Consider the following 25868-nt stretch of genomic DNA (forward strand, 5'->3'; position numbering starts at 1 on the left):
TTGTGTACACCTCTGTATATTTGATGTTAAACATGCAACAAATTTGTTACCTCACAAATCCATAAAAGCTCTGATGGGAAACATAAATTCTAACCCTCCACGTATGACAAACATCGAACATTACTTAAAGTGTACCGTTAAACTTCTGAATGTTCAAGTTTTTAATGCCTCATTCAGTGAAATGAGTGCTGTTTTATAGTGGGAAAACAAACTTGTAATCCCACTTGACTTTAAAGGATAACAAAGAAAAGATATAAGCTTGTTATAAGCAAGTTATAAGCTTGATGGCAATAAAAAATAATTCCGCTTGCCCTAGAGGTCGGCCATCTATCAATGAAAGTCCTGTCCTTCAGTTGCACCAAAATACATTCATACTGCACCGTGACTAAGTATAGCCATAAAAACAACTGTGCCATTACAAAGAAGAGAGTGATACGACACGTTGCCGACCACAGATATTAATGCATTCAACATTACTGGCCAGGAAGGAGTACAAGTTTATGGCACTGATTCAATAAATGATTCATGCACCACTTAAAAGGATGGCAATTAAAAATGAAAAATCCACATTACAAATTAACACCAGGGTGATGTTCACTTCCTATGTGGCAGTCTTTAGACTATAAAAAAGAGCAAATTTAAGCCACAGATGTAGTCTTATTTCCTTCTTTCTTTCAGTTTTCAAAGATTTCAATAATCTGGCATCAACATTCTTCCACCTGACCCACGTATCAATCTATAGGCATCAAACTTTGCATCCTACATAGACAACATTTCTTATCTGAGCCCTGTAGGCAGAGACCATTTACAAGCCTGGTATTTGAGCTAGAGGAAGCAAGCTAAAGTGATCACAATCACATCTCAGATATCCACAATTACTGACAAACATTACTGATATCTCTTCTGTGTTTTGTTGCATTAAACGATGTCCAAGTTACGTACAACCACCGTACTGATGAAGATGAATAGATTGAAACAAAGATAAAGCAGACTTTATATAAAACATGACAACCCTTCTCTTGTGTTAACACATGAGAGGATGGTGACTTGTATTGCCTGTAAGCATGCAATGGCTAACAACTTGCCAATCTTAGTTTAATATAGGCTTTTGTGACCAATTTATGTCTTTGTAAATAATTATTACATAAATAACTTTCACTTTTAAAAGTCTGTACCCAAAATGATATTTCCAGTCATCTTTTTACCATATGAAAAAAAAAAAAACTCATAAATACACATGGTATACTGAGTTTGTATCTATTTGGAACATCTGAGTACATCCTTCAACGTTGTAATCCAATAAAGAATGATTTTGTTAAAACAGAGCAGGTGACAATTACACACATTTACTTTTGTGGTGAAATTGTAAACTGCACCACTCCGATTTACAGCATGGAATTTTAGCGTGAAAGTGTAGTAAAACAACAAAATAAACTTCACCGTTCTTTTCCTCATACTCTATCACAATAACATCGACAACACCAACCGCACGAAGTGGCCGTTGTTCTAAAAACGTAAACACTGCATTTTTATTAAAGCATGTAATATGGAATTGATGATGATAGGTACTTAGTTACTATCATCACTCTGTCTCAGATATCATCAATGTCTATCTCATCCTCTTCTGGTTTAGCTTCCTTCTTTCCACTCTCCACTTTCTCAACATGAAGCTTGTTTCCACTGCGGTTTGAAAAGGAGATCTGCGGTTTGAAAAGTTAAAACCGGGTTAAGCAAATTAAGTCCTACAAACAAGAGGGGTGATGTGGTATCTTTACTTATTATTTGCTTTCAGATGTATATACATAAGAATGATGTGCACAACAAACACTGAGGTAACCTATTCTGCAATACCATCAGGGAATACACAACTGTCATTTCTAGAACAACCTATCAATTGAACTACTGACATCACATGACTGACGGAATGAATTACTGACATAACATAAATGACCTGATGAACTACTGATGTTACACAATGACCTACTAAAGCTTAACTGACCTGATGAAGTACTCATGTTGGATTACAAAACACCTGAAGAACTAGTAAGGCTGCAAGATGACAAACTGACATCACATAAATCACCTGATGAACTACTACCCTTACATAACTGACCGGATGAACTACTGTATTACACAATGACCTACTAACGTTTAACTGACCTGATGGAGTACTCATCTTGGATTATAAAATACCTCAAGAATTAATAAGGCTGCAAGATGACATACTGACATAACATAAATCACCTGATGAACTACTGCCCTTACATAACTGATGGGATGAACTACGGACATTTCATGTCATGTTGACTGTTAGTATATGTAATTTCAATAACTTAAAGGAATACAAAGCAGATATTCCCGCTCTTACCTCAACCTCTTCATCCTCTTCCTCTTCACTAGAATCTTCTTCTGCTTCTTTAAGCCACTTAAGGAATGGGGCTGCCTTGTCATGGATTTGCTGTGAAATTTCTTTGGAAACATACTTCTTGGAAGGCTGCAAGAACAAAAGGAGATAAGGTTCAAAAACAAACAGAAAACAGAAACATCTCTAAGATGCTGTTTGCAAATGAAGAGAAGACTTTACCCTCAATGACACAAACCTGTGGAATGAATGAACCTTAACAGAATCCTATCATAGTAAAGTATATTATCACTCTAAGTGTCCATGATCTGAATGATCACTACAACAAAGAATAGACCATGACAAAGATGACTTGTCTGAAAAAAATTCACAAGATTCAAAGGAAAATACCATTTGAAAAAAGGAAGTTCAACACTAGAAATGATTGAACATGGTTGTGCCATCACATGTGCAATTTGTCTCCATATAACAAGACTTGGCTGCAGCTCATATCCAATAGAAGAGTGCAAAGATGCCTACTTCCTAAACATAGGGATGATCAATCAAACCTTGAAAAAAACAGGCTTGAAAGTGAGCTTCTGCCATCTAAAATCCACAAGTCTCCTTCGTACCACCCAATGAACAATGAATCCTACAACAAAACCAACTCGCTAAGGAATCACTTAGACTGACTCTGTGTAATAGACTAGAGCTAATTCTCAGAATTTACCACACTTATTATCACCAAATATCGACATACTACAGAAATTAAATTTGGGTGGAGGAGAAGAGGATGGAGCAGAATGCAGTAAAAGGGCAAGTAGTGCTATTATGGATATTCTGGACAAAGTCATTTTTCTCTGAAAATAACTGGACTTTTGTTCCAAACTGCCAAACTGTTTTCCAATGTTCCACTCTTACTCTTTCAATCAATTGTAAAGGAGATGGAACACAATCCCAATAGAATGCTGTTTTACTATCTGTGTATTCTACTGACCTTTGACCCCCAATCATGGAAGACTTCTTCCTCCACCAGGTCTAAATCATACATTGCCTTCAGGATTGCAGCCACTTTGGGCAGCAGCTTCTCAGGATGGACATTACCACAAAGCTGTTCCAGACCTCCGAGCAGATACTTCTGTGCTTTGGGGTTTTCCATTGTGAGCTAGTCAAAAACAAAGTCATAATTATGACAAATAGTTAGCATAGGATACTGAAGAAGAAAATAGCTACAGATGAAAACTCTTGTTTCCACAGCTGATGAGCTGAAACACTCCAGAGTGTTTCCATTGAAAGTATGACATGAAATACACACACTAGTACATGCATCAACCTGGGCACTATGTAATATAAATGGCACTGCAGGTTTGCATAGCTCGTATCTACATGCAGTAGGCCAATCATGTACCATGTGTATGGATCTATTCTATTAATCAGTAACCTACATACGTATTGTACATACATACAAAGAGACATAATGCTCTTGTAGCACTTATAGAAAGATTCACATCTGAATCTATGGCTCTATGTCAAGTGGCATTACTGCTACTAACCAAAAAGAATCTGTTTTTCTACGATGACTAACCGTCAAGTCACCATTGTACTTTGTATACAATATACAACTATTCACATTTTTACCATGAACACTACAGCTAGTGGATCCATGGACACATCTCTTATCATACCAACAAAATGATAAGACTGATCAGTTTCTCCTTCCTTTATATCTACCACCCACCCACCAATGCCCCCCCCCCCCCTCTGCTTCCATAAAAAAATAGCAACTGCCTTCTCAAATCTTTGGTTGAAGCAGAGCTATTTACAGTAATAGTAAGCTTTGTTACCATCCATTTCATTTTATGTGTCAAGTGGCATTACTGCTACTAACCAAAAAGAATCTCTGCTTTTCTATCATAATTAAGTGTGAAGTCACCATTGTACTTTGTATACAATATACAACTATTCACATTTTTACAATGAACGCTACAGCAAGTGGATCAATGGACACATCTCTTATCATACCAACAAAATGATAAGACTGATCAGTTTCTCCTTCCTTTATATCCACCACCCACCCACCAATGCCCCCCCCCCATCCATAAAAAAAACAATAGCAACTGCATTCTCAAATCTTGGGTTGAAGCAGAGCTATTTACAGTAAGAGTAAGCTTTGTTACCAACCATTTAATTTTACGGCATCGATTATGTAATGGTTGAAAATTATGTATTGGTCAGTCAATAGTACAACTCTATATGTAGTAGAAGTACACAATGAAAGATCCAAAGTTAATGCAGCACTGATATGAAAACTTGCAAAGACTAAACACTTAACAAGCTGCAGATCAGTGCAATAATCTTTTCATTCCTAAGATAAAAAACATAACAAAATATCATATAAAAATAAATAAAAAAGATAATCAATAAAGTAAAAAGTTTTTGGCTTAGAAACATGTTCTCATAATAGAATTAATAATAAAACAATCTAAGAGACTTTGCAGGTCCAAGAAAGAAGCAACTTTGCCAAAGATCTGACTTACTATATATATTATCACATATGTTTGATCTACTATGCAACATGATATCATATTGAAAACTATGGCCGGTGTGGTGCAGGTGGTGTCTTCAAACCTACATTTTCGATAAAACTGATAGAACATCCATTTTTTCAAGAACATTAAAATCTTCTTGCAGTTATCAGTAGCTGCTCAGTCTCATTACACAATGACTGATACCGGTGGCTGTATTGGGATTCAACTTACACGCAGGAAATGATTACGGTACAGCTTCAACTGCTTGATGATGTCCTCATCCAGAAGGACCTCGACTAAGACAAGAGGGCCTTTGTCTTTGATATCCAGGCGATCTGCCTCCCAAAACATCTGCTTGTCATTGCCAATCAGCTGATCATCTGCCTTCAGTTTCTGAAGAAACAGCATAAGTTCAATTTGTGTCCTAATATCATACACCATTTGACTAACAGTGGAAAGCTAAGAAAGGCCCCCAAAATAAAGGGCTCTAGAACTACTCAGCTGAAGTGGTGTATCTCCCCCCCCCTCTATAGAATACTCACAGCATGCAATAAAGTGGACTACACATGTTATCAGAGAACGTCGTGAATTGTCTAAAATATTTGTCGATTGCAGCAGTAACACTAACATCATGCATCTATTTTGATATCCCTGTTTCTTCCAATTCATGAAGAAATTGTATCGAGAACAGAAACTTAACTTGGGCATTACCAAGGCAACATAAATACACAATCATATCATAAATCATATAATCATAAATACACAATGTAATGGTTGAAAATTATGTATTGGTCAGTCAATAGTACAACTCTATATGTAGTAGAAGTACACAATGAAAGATCCAAAGTTAATGTAGTACTGATATGAAAACTTGCAAAGGTGAAGCACTTAACAAGCTGCAGATCAGTGCAATAATCTTTTCATACTTTAGATGAAATACATTAAACAGAAATAATAAATAAAAAAGCCAATCAATTAGTCAGAAATTTCTGGCTTAGAAACATGTTCTCATAATAGAATTTTAATAAGCAATCTATGAGACTTTGCAGGTCCATGAAAGAAGCAACTTTGCCAAAGATCTGACTTACTATATGTATTATCACAAATGTTTGATCTACTATGGAACATGATATCATATTGAAAACTATGGCAGGTGTGATGCAGGTGGTGTCTTCAAACCTACATTATGGATAAAACTGATAGAACATCCATTTTTTCAATGGCCCTTGATGTAAGTACATCAATCTCTTAGAATGAGGGCTATCTAATTATGTGTTAATACTACATTGCTTGGTCCGAGTGAGTCACAACCCACCTGAAATGTAGTTTGTAAAGCAACCATTTAATTTTCAACATAGGGCAGGATAGCTGAGAGTATATTGTAACATAATAGGATGTTCATCAGAATACCTTAACATGCTATTTAGGGTAATTTTTGGAGGAGAAGGAAGTGATTTGGGGAGGGGGAAAGGAGGGTGGAAGGTGGAGGGTGGCTATCCAACAAAATAAAAGGTTTCATTCCAATATCAGTGATCTTTTGTTGCATTTCCTAACTTCATGTAACTCCATACCAGTTGAGTGTCCTTCAGTAGGGTTGAAACTGTACACATTTGTTGATACTGTCACTGTCATCTAATGACTGTCTCCATTCTTTCAAATACTGACATACTTTAGCTAATGGCTTACATCTCTAACTTTTGATACTGATAAATATTATCTAAAGACCTTTGATCCTCTCTAATGTTTCATAATGTCAGATTAGCTAATGATATTGATTACAATATTTTATACTGTCACATGGTAGCTAATGACCTCCCCCTCTAGCATATGATACTGTCACATGTTAGCTAATGACCTCCCCCTCTAGCATATGATACTGTCACATGTTAGCTAATGACCTTCTCTCTCTAACATATGATACTGTCACTTGTTAGCTAATGACCTCCCTCTCTTTAGCATATGATACTCCCGCATGTTAGCTAATGACTTCCCTACATATGATACTGTCACATGTTAGCTAATGACCTCCCCACTCCAGTATATGGTACTGTCACATGTTATCTAATGACCTTCCCTCTCTAACATATGATACTCCCACATGTTAGCTAATGACCTCCCTACATATGATACTGTCACATGTTAGCTAATGACCTCCCCACTCCAGTATATGGTACTGTCACATGTTATCTAATGACCTTCCCTCTCTAGCATATCTGATACTGTCACTTGTTAGCTAATGACCTCCCCACTCCAGTATATGGTACTGTCACATGTTATCTAATGACCTTCCCTCTCTAACATATGATACTCCCACATGTTAGCTAATGACCTCCCTACATATGATACTGTCACATGTTAGCTAATGACCTCCCCCCTCTAGCATATATGATACTGTCACATGTTAGCTAATGACCTCCCCACTCCAGTATATGGTACTGTCACATGTTATCTAATGACCTTCCCTCTCTAACATATGATACTCCCACATGTTAGCTAATGACCTCCCCCCTCTAGCATATATGATACTGTCACATGTTAGCTAATGACCTCCCCACTCCAGTATATGATACTGTCACATGTTATCTAATGACCTTCCCTCTCTAACATAAAATACTCCCACATGTTAGCTAATGACCTCCCTCTCTAGCATGATACTGCCACATATTAGCTAATGAACCCCCCTCCCCCGCTAGCATATGATACTGTCACATGTTAGCTAATGACTTTCCCTGTCTAGCATATGAAACTGTAATATAAAATCACTTTCCTAACTTTTAAAATTGAAACACTTCCAGCAATGAGCATTGTTTCTAATCTCTTATAGCGTCACAAGTTAGTTAATGATCTATCCTTCTCCTAACACCTGATACTGTGTTATCTAATGACCATACAGTCGCATGTTATTTATGACTATCCCAACAGCAATATTCTTCTATTTACTTTGCTTCTGGGACAAGTTTAATTCACTTTCTTTATCGGCACAGTTTCGCATCTTTTACAGTTGCAGCCTTTGTTTGAAGCTTTGCAGGGAGACAATGACATCCCTATGTCATCAGGTTGCATATTAAAATCATACCAATTACAACTAACTAAAGGCTGTCCTTTTTAAGTTTTGATTATTCTCATGCATGCCATATAAGATCTAAATTTGAGTGAGTTACAAGGATTCTGAATACCGCAATGCCATCCAAAGATGTCACACCCTACCCTTGACATTACAGAGTTTGCAGTTCTCTCACCTTCACATAGTCGAAGAATGTCTGAAGCCGTTGGGTCTGAGTCTGCTCCAAGTCATTGGTCAGAGTGAGGCTCTTGGCTCCTTCGGTCAGTGCCTTCATTCTCTCTGCCACTGCATCAGCGGACACATCCACAGACCACTCACCGTCATCATCATCCTCCTGAAAGGAAAACATTGTCCACAAAACAATAGAACTGTTCAAAGTGCATCACTACTCAGTAACAAGGATACTGAGCAACTCTCAAGACATTGAGAAGGTCAAATTCAATTTCAAAATAAACAAAACATGAAGGTACATTTGCAAGAGAGTTGACAAGTTCCATGACAGCAAAGTGAATGGAGTGACTTAACCACTCTTTCCCTACCCTATCCTGTCACTTTGTCTCTCGATGCAGCAGCAAAGTTTCAAAAAGATCAGTTTTATACCAAGAGATACCACATGATAAATCTACAAATTTGATTCATGTGTGCATCATCACCCTTCCCTCTCCCCCCCCCCCCCCCCCCGATCACCAACCATTGAGCCAGAATCTAAATAATGCTGAGTTAACTGAATACATGCATATTCATACATAATATTCTTCAACAGTAACATAAAGTGGACTAAGCAAGACAACAATGGATCTTCCACCAGGACATAATGCAATGTCAGAACCACAGTGCTAGAATCACCATTTTTACAGCAAGAAAAGAGTAACCCGCACACAATCAAATGACTCACCACTGTATCATTGAGGTTGTCTGACGTATCTTCAATATGCTGGGCAGATTTACCCTCCTTACGGCTTTTTCTTTTGGTCTTGCTCTCCCCAATAGCCTTTGGGTCCATGTCAGGTGGGTTTCTGATAATAAACTGTGTGACTCTATGAGTCAAAGCAATGAAGCCCTGGTAGCCGCACGCTTTGCACCTTTGACCGATTGAGCCCCTTTTCACTTTCTGTGAACCAAAAGTACATCAAGATGTCTTGCTATCATAAAAACTTTTACGTCAATGTTCGACACGTTCCAGGACTTCATTTATGAGCGACATCTGGTAAATGTTTATCTACCTTTCTGACAATGTTCCTTCAGGTCTCCTTATTGTGGTGCTACGACTTCACAGCTGAATAAATTAAAGTACTTGCTACCTAATGGGAAAGGGTAAACTGAGTTCCGGATGTGTCATTAACCCATACGACCAGAGAAATGTAATACCTGTGAATCAATGTTTCTTCTGTGTGTGAATCAAGTTTTGGTATCCAGAGTAGTTCAAGAAGATATACATTTGAAGAAGGACTGAAGAAAATTCCAAGACAAACTTGATTTCTGGCAAAAGGCATTCATAAATTCTTCTCAACACCAAGATACACTAGAATGCACCCCTCCCCCCCCCCCCCCCGCAATGAACCTTGGATGTAACTACATTTGTGATATTAGCTGATCCTTTAAGATTTAATTGTGCAAATTACTTCAAAGTAACTTATTAAAAAGTGTCACCATTCCTAATATGACACCTAAAGTAACGGAACATAACCAGACACAGCATGCAGTCAACAACATAGCCTGATTGCAAAACAAAGATATAAAGCATGGTTCTATCCCAAGTTTGGTTTAAGCAACTCCCTGTCATCACAATCTTTTTCACTAACAACTTCTCCCCCTGCAAAATACACTTTTATAGCAAAAGTTTCACTTTCGCATTTAGACAAGCACCAGGATAAAAGACACATACTAGATCTGTTTCCGGGTTATCACAATCAGGGCAAAGAACAAACTTAATGATGAATGCAGCCAGGATTTCTTGAAGCTTGGAACTGTCGTGAGATCCATTCACAATGTAACGGTCATTCTTGACATCAAATTGCGTCTGAGCGCCAAGTTCACACCCGAAAAACTTCAAGGGATCTGTAATGTTAAAAATAAGACATTCATTTAGCCAACTCAGAGAGGCATTTATGAAGCCAAATTGGACTCTTTAAGATGCATACTTGTTTACTGTAAATGTTTACTTTGATTAACTGGGACAGTAATTTATCCTTCCAACAGAAACAAAATATATAATTTCCCATGAAATCTCTTCTCCGCCACATTCTGGGTTCTATCAATGGATGAAATTAGGGTGTGATACCTAATTGTAACATGGTATGCAAGGTGCTGAGGGTCATTAATGGTAGTTTTTCCTGTGATGCAGCTGTCCAATTTGGGGGAAAACAACACCAAATACAAATTTGCTGTTAATTATGACAACTGACCCTGCATATGGGTAGACTGTGTCAGCTTGCAATTTGTTGCATTTGGGGTCTTACAGCTGAACATTAGGGATAGGTGTTAAAATAGGCAAATAGTTTTACCTATGCACAGGCCTGTATGCAAACTTGCACCGGACTGAACAACACAAAACGGTTGACATCAATGTTCTTTGGGGAAATTTAACAAATTTGAGCTAAAATGTTTTTAAAATTTTATAAAAAAAGCCCCAAAAACTGTCAACAAACTGTATGGCCAGATATTTTGTTTCCTCTGGCCAAGGAATTTTGAAAAATGCCAAAATTTGTCATTTAACTGGCAACACTGAATGGTACACCCAGCAAAGATATAGCGATACAGGGATTTGGCACCAACTAACAGCTGGATAGCTCGGTGTGGCATAGCACAGGACTCAATGCTGTCCCAAACACAAACATTTTCATTATTCTTTTCAAATTATTTTGGGAACTTTTACTTACAGATTACACTAAAGCCAGAAATCCTGATACAATTTGTTTCATAAATGCCATACAACACCTTTTCGTACATACAGTAATTACTGAATAAGAATATCAACAACAATCTTACACGTGGGAGGCCTGGTCAGGGCTTTGCCAATATCTGCCATGTTAGAGATGACAGTCTTGATTCCATTACCACTGCCCTCCACCTAAAAAGAAAAAAAGAAAACATGGAAACTGTTAGAGCTTGTTTGACATTGACTACATGGAATGATAGATGACATATTTACAAGACATTCATCAACACGGTAATTAATGGTTAGGTGGTTAATTATGTTGTGGCTTACACAAGGTATAAACATATCTTATCTGTTGAAACATAACATACTGTGTTACAGTCAATAGTTACAGTTCATATGTCAAATGACAAACTATATATTCACAACACGTTCAATCTTTAATTTGATCAGTACAGCAGTATTTTCTGTTGTGGTATTTGCTGAGCTTCAAATCAAAGTTCACTGTACAACTCATGAAAATGAAATACAGTATAGAAAAAAACACATCCTTGATAAGTAGGCGTACACAGAATACAAACATGTTCCATTTCTGGGTGATGTATCCTGGTTGAAGATGACAATACATCAACCTAGTTTGTACTGGTAGACAGTTGTATCAATGCCACTTACTAACTTCCACATGGCTGCAACTTACAATGTTGGATCATATTAAATCAAAGACACTCAGAGATCAAATTACTCAAGAACTTCCTTAAATATTAATTCAATTAGTATCACCCGCAAAATCAAGGAAATTATTGCTAGAATGTGATGCAAGATTGCTCTCTAGTGAATATAGGCAAGAGCCTAATATATGTGTGCTGGAAATGGATGATATGTGGGTTGGCAAAACAGTCTACATGTGTACTAAGTTCATAATATGTAGAAGTGTATGGCAGTAAACACATGTACATTTTACATTTGTGTTGGAGTTGATGATATCATGTAGTCGGTGTAAAGCAATACAACTTGCACACTTGATCTAGTAGCAGTGAACACATTGTATATTTCTAGGACTATGGGCAAGACCCAATTTGTGCTGGGGTTGATGAATTGTAGTCTATGTACTGTAGTGTACACATATACTTGATCTAGCTGCTGTAGTACACTGGCTATTTGTGCTGGAGTTTATATAGGAGTTCATAGCAGTGAACACATTGTATATTTCTAGGACTATGGGCAAGACCCTATTTGTATTTTGTACTGGGGTTGATGAATTATAGTCTATGTAATGTAGTGTACACATACACTTAATCGAGCTGCTGTAGTACACTGGCTATATGTGCTGGGGTTGATGAATTGTAGTCTATGTAATGTAGTGTACATATACATTTGATCTAGCTGAGCAGTGTAGTACACTGGCTATTTGTACTGGGGTTGATGAATTATAGTCTATGTTATGTAGTGTACACATACACTTAATCGAGCTGCTGTAGTACACTGGCTATTTGTGCTGGGGTTGATGAATTGTAGTCTATGTAATGTAGTGTACATATACATTTGATCTAGCTGAGCAGTGTAGTACACTGGCTATTTGTACTGGGGTTGATGAATTATAGTCTATGTTATGTAGTGTACACATACACTTAATCGAGCTGCTGTAGTACACTGGCTATTTGTGCTGGGGTTGATGAATTGTAGTCTATGTAATGTAGTGTACATATACATTTGATCTAGCTGAGCAGTGTAGTACACTGGCTATTTGTACTGGGGTTGATGAATTATAGTCTATGTTATGTAGTGTACACATACACTTAATCGAGCTGCTGTAGTACACTGGCTATTTGTGCTGGGGTTGATGAATTGTAGTCTATGTAATGAAGTGTACATATACATTTGATCTAGCTGAGCAGTGTAGTACACTGGCTTTTTGTACTGGGGTTGATGAATTATAGTCTATGTAATGTAGTGTACACATACACTTGATCTAGTTGCTGTAGTACACTGGCTATTTGTACTGGGGTTGATGAATTGTAGTCTATGTAATGTATTGTACATATACACTTAATCGAGCTGCTGTAGTACACTGGCTATTTGTACTGGGGTTGATGAATTATAGTCTATGTAATGTAGTGTACACATACACTTAATCGAGCTGCTGTAGTACACTGGCTATATGTGCTGGGGTTGATGAATTGTAGTCTATGTAATGTAATGTACATATACATTTGATCTAGCTGAGCAGTGTAGTACACTGGCTTTTTGTACTGGGGTTGATGAATTATAGTCTATGTTATGTAGTGTACACATACACTTAATCGAGCTGCTGTAGTACACTGGCTATTTGTGCTGGGGTTGATGAATTGTAGTCTATGTAATGAAGTGTACATATACATTTGATCTAGCTGAGCAGTGTAGTACACTGGCTATTTGTACTGGGGTTGATGAATTATAGTCTATGTAATGTATTGTACATATACACTTAATCGAGCTGCTGTAGTACACTGGCTATTTGTACTGGGGTTGATGAATTGTAGTCTATGTAATGTAGTGTACATATACATTTGATCTAGCTGAGCAGTGTAGTACACTGGCTATTTGTACTGGGGTTGATGAATTATAGTCTATGTAATGTATTGTGCACATTCACTTGATCTAGCTGTTGTAGTACTGTACACTGGCTATTTGTACTGGGGTTGGTGAATTGTAGTCTGTAGCATACATTTAGTACATTACTGGTGGCTCTTGGCTCTAGCTCACAACCTATGTGAACACATATATACATGCTACAACAGCATATATGTACCCTACCTTGCCACCAGACAGCAGCTGAGAGTGTTGACAAACAAGAGCCTATACCAGGTATAGGCCTGTACATATTCCCTTTTCCCCTTCCAAATAACAACAATATCACTCTTTGTTAACTGTACATATTGCAAAGGTTCCATGCCCAATGAAATTATTACAGTTTCATCAAATTCATCAGCCTTTGAACTATATCTGTTTACACAGCTGCTTGGTAAACTAAACACAATCAACAATGATGTTAGATGTATTATCCAGAGAGACCTATCTTTGTTCCTAAGATGTGCTGAGACAAAAACTGATTGCTCTATCACATGATAAAACCAATCTAACTAATCCTGATTCAGCAATGCTAGGCATAATTAACATTGAAACATTAAGGACAGTAAATCATACCTAAGAGTAGTTAGGAGGAGACAGGTAAGTGAGGAAGCTAAGTAAATATATAATTGATTTGTAGATAACTGCTATATTGTAACATGACTGGTTTTTCTTAAACACGACTGTTATATCTCTCGGGCTTCATATCCTACTGTATTTGGATCAATTCTATTGAGATAGGCAAAAGTCATACACCTCACTGCAAGTCTCACTCACTGATGGTTTCAGTGGGCCATCTCATGGCTGGAAATTAACTATATATGTCTAGAACACTAGTCCTACGAACAAGGTGACAACAAATTTTGGTTGTGTAAAATAATCCCTAAATCCCAATCTTTCCTTGAAGTCCTGATCGCATTTGGCTTCGACCCTCCACTACAAAATATTGCAAAGTCATAGCAAAAGAAGAAATGTACCCACCTACTACAGTATTCAGCCATCAATCAATCTTTAATACCTAGATATCACATTGTGAGTGGTTCAACACTAGATGCTCTTTGACCTTTGAAAGCATAATATTTACACTGAGCACATTAAATTACCTGATAGCAGAATCAGGCATTTTATTTTGGCAATACAGCAGATATTGTGACTGGCAGAGAATATTGAAGTTTTGATTACTAACTGATATAGCATTATTTTTCCATCCTGGCTGCAATCATACACTTCTCATGTGCACAGACATCCTCACAGCCACTTCATGTTTTTTTGAGTGTGTTGCTTTGGTCTATGCTAGCGAGCAAGCTTTGACAGGATATCAAAGCTTCAAATAATTTGTTATTTCAAAGTACTGACAATCCACACTGAGGAGTAGACAGAAATGTCAAAGAGGCAGATATGTCTGAATAATTAAGAAAACCCTTTCTTTTAAACTGGACAGCTGCACTGTAAATGGGACAATGGTACAGAGAAATCTTCATATCAGCAATCCATGCTACATTTAATAACAAGGTTTCTAGTTTTATGGATAAGCAAATGATTTATGCTTCAAAGGCAAAAGGACTTCTATTACTGTTGAAAGTACTGTAACTTCAAAGAGATGGTCTTTGGCAACAAACTTAAATTTTGGTTGCTTCCACATGTGTGGATCTTTAAATAAACTCCATGTTCCCCTTAGAGAGTAAAGATTGTCCAGAGGCTAGAAACTATGATATGCAATGTTTCTGTGTATCAATGACATAAATCGGATATCGGGATGAGGGTTCAATATTGGCAGGTGTGGTACTTAGTGTACTGTGTGTCAAGTAATCTTATAGACATCACGGTCTTTAAAATTATATCAAGACAGGAAAGAAAGACAATTAAAGTGTCACTTGTCTCCTCTAAGGCTTCCTGAGCTCTTTCCCTGTTGGCAGGCATAACAACAGCAAGAAACTACTTGGGACAGGCAGAAGAACTGCACAGCATGTACACTATCAAGCATATATCAAAGTGTTTTGAAGAGGCTTTTGTAAATGTTTAATTGTGATCAACTTCTGAAACTTTTGAAAATATTTCCAGTACTTGATAATACCAACACAGTGTCTTAAACCGTTTCACAAACTTGTCGGAATCTCAAAAAGTACTTCAATATTCTCTCTAACAGCCTTCTATGGCATTAATGAAACAAAGACACATCAAATACACAGACCAACAATTTGAGACTTTCCAAACACTCAGTCACAGGAACTGTACACTCTGGTAGAAAGTAACAACTACTAGTTGTTATATATACTAGTTATATAGTGTATGTGGGTACCCAGCTACCCACCTGTCGTACTACCCAGTTCCTAATTTATTAACTGAATCCTACGCAAAATGTTATTTTTTTTTTGGCAATCCAATGGTTAGGCAAGATTTTCCCATCGACTTAGTTTGGTGTTAGGCTAGCATGTGGTTGAAGTAAACAGTAATAAAGAAAGTATTCCATGGAAATCTTATAACTGCATCACAATTTCAGCGACTAAACAGATGGTTAGGCTAGATCTCCCCATTGACTTAGTTTGGTGTTAGGCTACCATGTGCAACCCTTTTAAATTCCCCAGTGAATGAGGTCGCCAGGAGGAGCATCCTGTGGCGACTAGATCTTTATTTTCCCCAAATTCTGGTCACCCAGAATGAAAATGTGATCGCCACTTTGATATGCTAAATATTAGTACAAAAAACACTAGGCCTAGGCTCAACATCAAGAAGAACTACTGTCAGTACTGACTACACTAACGTTGAACTATAGTATAATTAAGTTCTATTTCCCGCGCTATGATAGGGTTGGGCGATATATCGAAAATTATTATTATCGCGATAATAAATTTTCAAGACGATATGTTTTGAGGATAAACAAATGACGATAATTTCTTGTAAAAGAAATTTGAAATAAATGTGAAAAAAATGCGATTATCCTTTCTCCGTTTTATGTTTAAATGTTATTCTAGCATTCCATGGTTAAGAAAGTTGAAAAGAAATAAAGTTTATCAACTTCATGACTTTGACGTTCGTAAAAACCCGTCCTTTACAACATTCACTGTATAGAGAACAAAACTCTGAAAATCAGTAGAGAAATTACCAATTGTGTACGAAAAGTAAGTTGGTACACCTTTCAAATTTTACGAAAGATCGAGCAAAATACTTTCAAAAATTTCACACGAAACTGGCATATCGTGCCAAATGCAACTAATTTAATGTAAACAAGGCTCTAGTACACCCATTTATGAATTAACCATAAGACCACATCTGGTGTTAAGCGGGGGAAAACGAAAGTATTTTCTAGAATTTCCACAAAAATGGAAAAATTAATATTCTATTATAGTTAAGTGTATAGTAAATAGCCTAACCACTTCGTCGGTTACGGATCTCACGTAACAACAAAAACACAACTTTAATTGTATTTTGCGAAGTTGACGTTCTCTACAAGGACATGGAAACAATATTCAGCATTTAATCATGCCAAGTGGCCTAAAACATGGGATTGCAAGGTTTAATTTCATAAAGATGGCCATGCTGTATATAGGCCTTGATATCGTGCTATGTCTGTATGGTATAGACTGTGCCTCGTGTATCATGGGGAATAAATGGTTTTGTTCATGCGGAGGAGTCAGTTGGCTTGAGGTCTGTTTTTACTTCCATGGCTTTACTTACCTAAATGTTACAGGGATATTTACCTACTTTTCTTGAACGCCTAAGATAATATTTCGCACAACTTTACCGATCCTTTACTGACTGACCTAATTAATTCTACAGTGGAGCCAAAATAGTTTACTCCATGAAAAGTTTTTTTTGAAACGTGCCAAAAATGTTAAAAAACAGGTGTTAGACAGGGGGTTGTTTGGTAAGGTACCTGGTAAAATTTGCAGCACATGTAGCCAGCCTACTGTGATATTTAAGTAGGGTTAAACACTGCAGTTGTAAACTGATGTACGTGTAGTGCACGCTGTTCATTGTTACGCAGTCTAGAAACAGGGCTTTGCCGAATGTAGTTTGTTTCATAATATCGACAGTTTTGTAAGGGAAATCCATTCAATATTAATTTTATAGCAACGTACGTCTAGTCTGTGAGTACATATCAGTTTTTTGTAAAGCATTGGTGAAATTTTCAGTTGCAAAAACTGATCGCCACAGTATTATAGGGCTGGCGACTAGCATTAATTTTTCCAGAAATTCTCATCGCCAGCCGAGAATTGTGGTCGCCAATGCGACCATGGCGACCGTAATTGAAAAGGGTTGGTCATACATCGTCAAAAGTATCCACTGAAGCTCAAGTTTTTAATCGACAATGTGTAAAAAGTTATTCACATACTGGGAATGGGGTCGAAACTGGCCGGGGTTGAGCGGACTTGCCCACAGTGGTTGGGGAAAAGAAAAAACTTTGTTCAACTTTGAATAAAACTTATGAATAAACTTGCATTTGGGTAACTGTTAATGGTAAGGGATGCATAAAAGTAGTTAGCAAGTACTAGGACTTTTAAGGGCGTGTTCTTGTGTCGTAGATATCTATAAGCAATATTTTCTAAAAAATTTATGGGGCTCTTATAAAATCAGTCAAATGTGTAGTATTTTCATTCTTGAATTTTTCTCTTTAGGCACTGTTTTACTTTACATTGATTTCCGATATCACAGCATACTCATAGCCTATAACATTTTCACAGACACTATGTAAGGGAGTTGTACACCATACAGTAGTATGCATTGCATGTCTAGGCTAGCATATATTATGTATACTGTAACTGGTCTACGGTAAAATTTCCCGTCTCGGAATTTGAGTCATTTTGTTGTTGTGTATTAATTATAACTTTCATCAATTGATTTTTCTTTTGTGCATATTATAGATCTATCACTATAGGCTTCCGTTGCGCTCAAGCCTATGTGTTGTCAGGGGTTATTATAGCAAGGTATTGTCTGTTCCTGTACAGGTACTTTAAAGTGCATGCTTTAATGGAGGACTGCAGGGACGCAAGTTTTCTGGACGCAAACATTTTTAAGACGTTGCCTCCCACGTTCACAACTTTAAAATCCAAGTAACAACACTGGGGCAGTCAGATGTTTCATTGCTTCGAGAACGAGCACAGAATGTGCAATGTAACAAGAATTTGTAACTGACAACTTCTCGAGGGTATGGAAGTAAACACAGACATGACAATGAAGTGGTTTTAGCATAAACATTCCCAATGTTCTTGTTCATGTAAAGCTTGTGGCTTCAACATCCTGGATGAAGCTTTCACACAAACAGCAATGTCACTCACCATTTAAACTAAAACATTAAAGTTAATACCAGACACAACTACTCAGCAAAGAGCACAGTCTTGTAAGATACAAACCTTGGCTATCAGGCGGGGCATTTTGTAGCGATAGTAAGGATCCTTGACATTTCCGTTGACATTGATATACTCGCCCATCTTGATGGTATAGTTCTCGACTGGTTTTTACTTTTACAATTGAGCTTGTGTCGTTTCCTGACAAGCAGATAAGGAAGAGCGATCCGTTCCTCGGTAAAAGACATAAACCTTAACGGATGATGTTTTCTATGCCTAGAGACCGCCTTGTGGCGCTGAAAGTAGGCTTCTATGGAAGATGGATCTGTAAACAGAAAAGATTAAGAGGTGAGGTCACACACTGACATGAGAGCTTTTCAATGATAACTTTTCCATGCATTTTCATTGTTCTCAGAAACGGTAGTAGTAAAAACTTAGGATAATAGTTTTCCATAATTTTACATCACTTTTGAACTACAATTTGAAGCTATTGTTCATAGGGTTCAAGTCTACCAACAAAAAAAAAAAGTTTAACCAAAGTTGATGTTCATATCATTTTAGCTTCTATCACTAAAATAATTGAAAAATCGATGACTAGAAACTCTTTACTTGTGTATGGAAGTGCAAAAATGAAGCAGTTTGGCATTCATCGTGAGATTTGTTTTTGTGAGCATTTTGGGAAGCTACTTGTTTGTCCGACAACTTCAAAGGTTATTTGGTCCTTCAAACCAAATTTCAAAATCAAACCTCTCTACAGCAAGAAGAACCAACTGAGTCTACAAATAAGAAAGATCTATGATCAAAGCTTGTACTGATTTAATTGCTCTTTTCTTTTTACTATCACTTTGCTAACTCTACATTTTGCAATAAACTTGTCACAATGTGATTGACCATAATTAACACTTTAAGGACAGATCTGGTTCCTGAGAAAGAATTTTTTCACTATTATACAGCTGCAAGTTGCAATCTTTCGATACAACACTCACAACATTTCTATTACAGAGATTTCTGGTTGAATATAGTCGGTTGCTTTTTCAGTGATTTGATCGGTTAATAGTCCCTTTCAATTGTCTGCAAACATTCTTGGATCTTCCATTCACCCATTGAAAAAACTGTTTCAGAAACTCTACTAGTTGTAAAGTTAACTGTAAATGCAATGTTAGTGGCAAGGGCTATCATATGTGTGCAAACAATATAGCAACTTATTCTCGTTTTGCATTTTGGACAAGAAATACCCATGGTTGGAAGCTGCCATTTATTGTCTTAGCGATTGTCATGTAACATGTGAACAATCCTTCTTATCACAAATGATGTGAGTTTGGACTGTTTATGTTTGAAATTTTTGTACAAGCTAGCATTTCCAATAATGACTACTAGATGACTACATAATTTGAGTTGAATGTTGGTTCTCTCTGCTTTGGGAGTTAGGCCTAAATAAATAACCAAATAAATAGTACATTATTTGACCATGTGGTCCAGTTATCTTCTGGGCAGAAATGGCACATACCTCATTCATATAAGATATGAACGGAGGTAGTTAATTGATGCTTGCCATTTTGAACCAAGATTGCTTTCAAAGGTATTAACATATGGGCAATTCCATGGTAACGGAAGGACATTGGGACTAATTTTCTGACATTTAAACAAGTATATCATGAATATCCCCATTAATTACAACAAATCATTGTCATCATTGACTAGCTATAACTACGTTCTTCAATTTTCACATATTTTTTTTTCCACAAACCCTTCCTATTTTTGAAATATGAATATTAATGAGGTCGGTAACGGAAGGACAGCAAACGGACAAGGGTTTTCACACGTCTTGAGTTTATTGTAAAACTCTGTGAATTCTATGGAGTAATATTATTTTAGAGATGAGAAATGTTATCCCAATACTGTTTCCTATACTGTACCACTTTCCATTCTGAAATTATTGCTTTGGTTTTCTAGAAATATTGTGCTAATTAAAGTTAAATTTGGTAACGGAAGGAAGGTAACGGAAGGACAAAATGTCCACTCAGTTACAGTGTGCAAAGAAGAGTATATCACATGTTGACACAATAATAAAATTGTCAGAACCAACATTCCAATGTGAACTATAACAATGCATTGACCATCAAAAGCAAAAATATGGAAGTTACTTCTAATTATCAACTAATCACATTATGTTAATTAACTGTAGGTCAATAACTGAAAAAGTGAAACTGAAAAAGTTGAAGCAACTATCACTATATTCAACTGAATTTATTCTAAAATGATAATTAACTGAAGCTGGAGTCCTACTACTTTAGAAATAATCACCTGCTTATTAATGGGAAGTGATTGTATCTAAAAGTACAAACAAACAGTAGTTTTTAACTGTATATATATTTGTTTTTTCTACATGAGTATCTAGAAACAATATTTCAGTTATCAACTATCACATGGAGGCAGTTAAACATGGGTTCATTTATTTCATTCCTAAAGCAGAGGTTCCTGATCTTCAATTCTTCGTTAATAATGGGTGCTAATTAGCATAATTTTGATGTCACACACGTGACCAAAATAACGCAAAAGTTTTCATAAAAAGTAACTGATGTGTCTTATGATGTCCACACTTGATATGCAACCGTTCTTGGTGCAGACTGTTACTGTAGTTCTGCAAAATATCCAGTCAAATAATTATTCCTGCGATTAATTAATAGCCTCTTATTAGTCCTCACACACGTGACCGATGATCACGTGTGTGACATTTATCCATGAAAATGCAGAATGTCACACACGTGACCCAACAATGTCACACACGTGACCCTCCAAATCATGGCAGTAAAACTGTATCAAAGTAATTCCTGTGGAATATCAACATCAGTGCTGTTCTGTGGTCATTACTAGAGTCAACATTTGCACTGAAAATTGCATACGCAAAATTCAGAATGTCACACACGTGACCCAACAATGTCACAGACGTGACCAGATTTTTTTAGCTTATGTAGTATTATGCTAATTTTAAGAAGTGAAATATTGAGGTGAAATGTCTTGTAAGAATAGAAACACATTAAGGTAGAAACATGAGAAATTAGGGTTATTCAGCCCTGTTAAAAACTGAGGAAATTGCCAATGTTTTTTGAGCAAAAAAGCCAGTTTCATTTCACGTCACACACGTGACCGACCTTTATATGACCTCTGCCAGCACATGAATGTTCTGAATTTGGCTAAGCTATATGGTTTTGTGAAAGAGTCCCCTATTGCATACTTAAGTACTTCAATCAACCTAACTTTCTTTACCTAAAAGTAGTTAATTAGTGGTAAAATGCAAATCTCCCCATTTTTCAGTCACAGACGTGACCGAGAATGGCTCTACCATGGAATTGTCCCTTACAGTAGTAGATATAAACATCACTCTCAGATCCAACAACTCCCACAGGATGCTGTATACAATATATATGTATGCATGAAATGATATTTACTTTTAATCAAGGCAAATGACTCAATTCTCTGACTGGAAAAACAAAATTGTCTTTCCGTTACTGTCCTTCCGTTACCAAAATGGTAACGGAAAGACAGGTTTTAATCAATCATAATGAACAAACGAAGAGGACCAGGGTGAAACTAATTATTTCATTTTGTTGGCCAATCTAAACTTGCTTTGAAGATGAACTTTCATATTAATCATGCTGCAACTTTTCCTGAAAAACTAAAAAAAGTTATATTTTCGGTAACGGAAGGACATTTCAAATGGCAAATATACCGAAGGCCACTGAAGCGGAACCAATGAGGAAAAGGGGCGAAAATATTATCCATTCAGTTTTCCATGATCTATACTCTCACATGGTAGTGGCTGATATCATTTATATACTCGCTATCAATGAGCAGTGACGAATAGTTTTTATTACCAATCATCCAATTTTCTGTATCAACTCATGAATATTCAATTACCCATATATTTTCATTCCAAAATGCATGAAAATTGCATTTCTGAACCTGATTCTGGAAAATATGGACTCTTAGCTTTCATTTGACACCAAATTTACTATTGTCACACACTTTTAATTTTTTGGGTATCATGTCCACTTTCTCATGGAATTGCCCATATACTGTGATGGGAATGGGATCTAAACAGAACACCATTGGGGTTGCCAAGTGGATGTAGAAAAGGGAAATTACATACAACTGAAGAACAATGTGGCAAAGTGAAACTGTTCATGGTAAATAAGCGCACATGAATTGGTCAAATTTATGTCAGCATATTTAACTGGAGCTTTGTCTTCCACTGTTGTGCTGTAGGCCTAAATAATCATAGGGCTCCTCACTGGTTTTTACAGAATTTAACTGCAAGGATACCTGCTTTCATGATAACTTGACAGTCAATTTGTTGCTGTGTCTTAGTCATAGTTTACACATTTTAACTTATTCATGATACTAACGTAGCGGCGTAATTTGACACCACTCCTGTTTCCATTAATTGATAGCGCCCTCAATTTACCCTTGTAGTATAGCTAGTTCAAACTTACACCACTTTGACTTTCGACTTTGACCGCTCAACATGACAAGCTAACAATTACGTTAATCGCCTTATTATGGAGATGTGCTATTAATGAATTGTGTTTTTGCAGGCATGGGGATATTTCAAAACGTACCTTTAAGTTGCCACCCACAATTTAACTTATTGACAGACTAGCAAAACACAAGCCCAGGTGGTTAAGTTAGATCAAGCAGTTGGAAGAACATTGGTACATCAGCCTGTAGGGCTAGCTTAGGCCTACATCATACTTGAAAACGGAAGCCGTGTCATTCGGCCATCGGTACATTCCGCCATAGAAAATGTGCTCTTTCCGCCATAGAAAAAGTGCCATTCGGACATGTTATTCTGATGGCAGTAAAGCACTTTTGTATGGTGGAAAGAGCACATTATTGTGGGTGCACTGTAGGCCTATATGCATTGTATATTGCTTCGCTCTACACTACCTAGGCCCGCATAATCCACAGCAATGGTCATTTAAATCATTCCTGTGTAAAATCCATTCCTAAAATGTACCTTCCCTCCATAGGTTTTGAGGTTTCCGCCATGGCAGAAAGGAATGAAACCGATGGCGGAATGGTACAGTGGTATGTACCTATGGAGGAATGGCACTGGAATCCTTGAAAACTACTTTCCTCATAAATTTTTAATGCGTATCTTTAATCCAGTCGTAGTGTACAATTGGTTTGTTGTGTTATCACTTTTAAGCTACTTGAAAACAATTGGTATTGCTCACCATGCCGGATAGGCTATTACTACTACTAGTCATAGCCTCACTCTATAGGCTAGAACTGTAATTAGTTAGACTTGTTATAGTTATACTACTGTAGTACTAGTAAGGCCTTACTTAAGTTAGTGAGTGAATGGTCTAATTTATTCGTACCTATCAATCCACAAAAAGACATAAACACTTTTGGTGTGGGGTGGTTCAAGCGATAAAAAATGTCCGGCTGCGAATGTCTACCCCGTTCAGCACTCTTATAATAGCGGAACTGACTGGATGGAATCCTGACTTTGGAAGTAGGACTCGGTCTCGGAATATGCCTCGATCAATGGCTAGGATAATGATGTAATAGTAACACCACGCTCAGCACAGTGGTAGGCTACTTGATGAGTCGCGCTTAGCAATATGGTACCTTCTCCAAGAGATGATCCCAGCTTTCTGAAATGGAAAGAGAATGAACGTTTCAATATCACTGTAATTTTTTTTTACAAAAACATACCCCTCATGATATGGTTTTGTGTAAGGCAATGAGAAAAAGAGAAAATATCTTACATAAAATCTATTTTATCTTGGGAAAACGACGCTGGTTCGCTGTGTTTTGTCACTGTCGAACTCGTTGATATGTATGTTCGTGATGAAAAGAAGTGCGTACATGTGCAATAAAACCCGATGGCGCTAAGTAAAAACAGACATTACGTTCTTTTTGTGTTGGCTGTACAAAATCAGTACAGTACTAACATTCTCAGGTGAGATTCACAACCGCACAGTACAGTAGGGCCACAGGGGGTCTATACTTCGGTTTTCTCGGCTTCATTTTTCGGAAGGTGTAAAAACCACGGAAGGCACGACACTCAGACGCAGATCATGAGACCTTAAATTCAACCACAGGTTCAACCACTTCATTTACAGTTAAATTCGGGAGACCATTGAGCTCTCTGTCCCTCTCTCTCTCTACTTATAACTACGCAACTTAACCTATCTTCTATGTTTACAAGTATTTACAAACTATTTACAAGAATGACCCGACACAGGTCTTATATTCTAACTAGTTTAAGTCAAGAAAGTCTCTCTTATTTCATCCTAGAACCTACCCATTTTTATAACGTGAAAGGCCGCCTTTCAAAAACTACGTGATTGATATATATGTTAGCATTTCGCAATACTAACAAGATATTAGGCAAAACATATTGTTCAGGAATGAAGTCTTATCGTTTTAGCATTGCACAATATGTTCATATTTGTATATTTTGTCATGCTAACAGTCTTGGTAACATGACTCAATACACTAAAGTTTAATAAAGGCTCTCCTGCTATATGAACAAATTGGTTTCAGGCAACCATAAACCTGTTATACCAACTTGCAGCCGAAAGTGAGACTGGTTTCTCGCAAATATAACTACTGTGTATTTACATTTCAACGTATGAAGTCAATGATCCCGAACAGTTTTATTTCTTGTCACAGGGTAAAGTGACAGTTTTCGCAATTGATCATTACACACATTTTCATGTTAGGATTTCATATCAAGTCTCTGTGAATAGCACATCGTCACACTACACACATCAATCAAAATACGCCCTTGACAATTTTTCCTTTCGTCATATCTCAGCATCCTATTAATCGATCTCAGGCTGAATTAGTAGGCCTACCGTAAATAAACTTATTCGTCAAACCACTACCGTATTTTTTTTTAATTCATGATAACGACTGTTTAGAACTGGATTTTGTGGGGGAAATTAGGCTGAAAACTATAATTCTGACGAAGTTACCGCTCAATTAATTCGTCTATACAATTGTATACAATCCAATTGAGGGGTTTTCAATAGAAAGCAACATTAAATTCCTTTAACACGAAACTCACTATTTTCACAAGTCTCAGATAACAAAAGATGATTAAGTTCTATATCCACTGATAAATGCAAGGTGTTTTTATGTAGATAAA

At 36.9% G+C, this 25868-nt stretch overlaps 1 protein-coding gene across 1 annotated transcript; it reads right to left on the reverse strand.

Annotated features, from left to right (window-relative positions):
• Positions 1-24640, reverse strand: LOC139970713 (eukaryotic translation initiation factor 5-like). Its single transcript, XM_071976642.1, has 11 exons — positions 24481-24640; positions 24088-24366; positions 18770-19028; positions 10922-11003; positions 9819-9991; positions 8829-9044; positions 8109-8267; positions 5101-5262; positions 3339-3506; positions 2369-2494; positions 1-1700 (listed from the first exon to the last, which is right to left on the reverse strand). Exons 3-11 carry the CDS (start codon positions 18845-18847, stop codon positions 1593-1595), a joined length of 1272 nt encoding a protein of 423 aa, XP_071832743.1. The 5' UTR covers positions 18848-19028; positions 24088-24366; positions 24481-24640; the 3' UTR covers positions 1-1592.
• Positions 24641-25868: the final 1228 nt, after the last annotated feature.

This window comes from Apostichopus japonicus, chromosome 8 (assembly GCF_037975245.1).
Source record: "Apostichopus japonicus isolate 1M-3 chromosome 8, ASM3797524v1, whole genome shotgun sequence".
NCBI classification, from domain to species: Eukaryota; Metazoa; Echinodermata; class Holothuroidea; order Aspidochirotida; family Stichopodidae; genus Apostichopus; species Apostichopus japonicus.

What these genes read in the sequence shown, in the direction of transcription:
- LOC139970713 (XM_071976642.1), bottom strand. Translation starts at nt 18,847, where the DNA reads ATGGGCGAGTATATCAATGTCAACGGAAATGTCAAGGATCCTTACTAT. An exon ending in ATAACCCGGAAACAGATCTA is followed by an intron (nt 9,045 to 9,818) that starts GTATGTGTCTTT and finishes TTTGGTTCACAG; the next exon opens with AAAGTGAAAAGGGGCTCAAT. An exon ending in TCCATGATTGGGGGTCAAAG is followed by an intron (nt 2,495 to 3,338) that starts GTCAGTAGAATA and finishes TTGTTCTTGCAG; the next exon opens with CCTTCCAAGAAGTATGTTTC.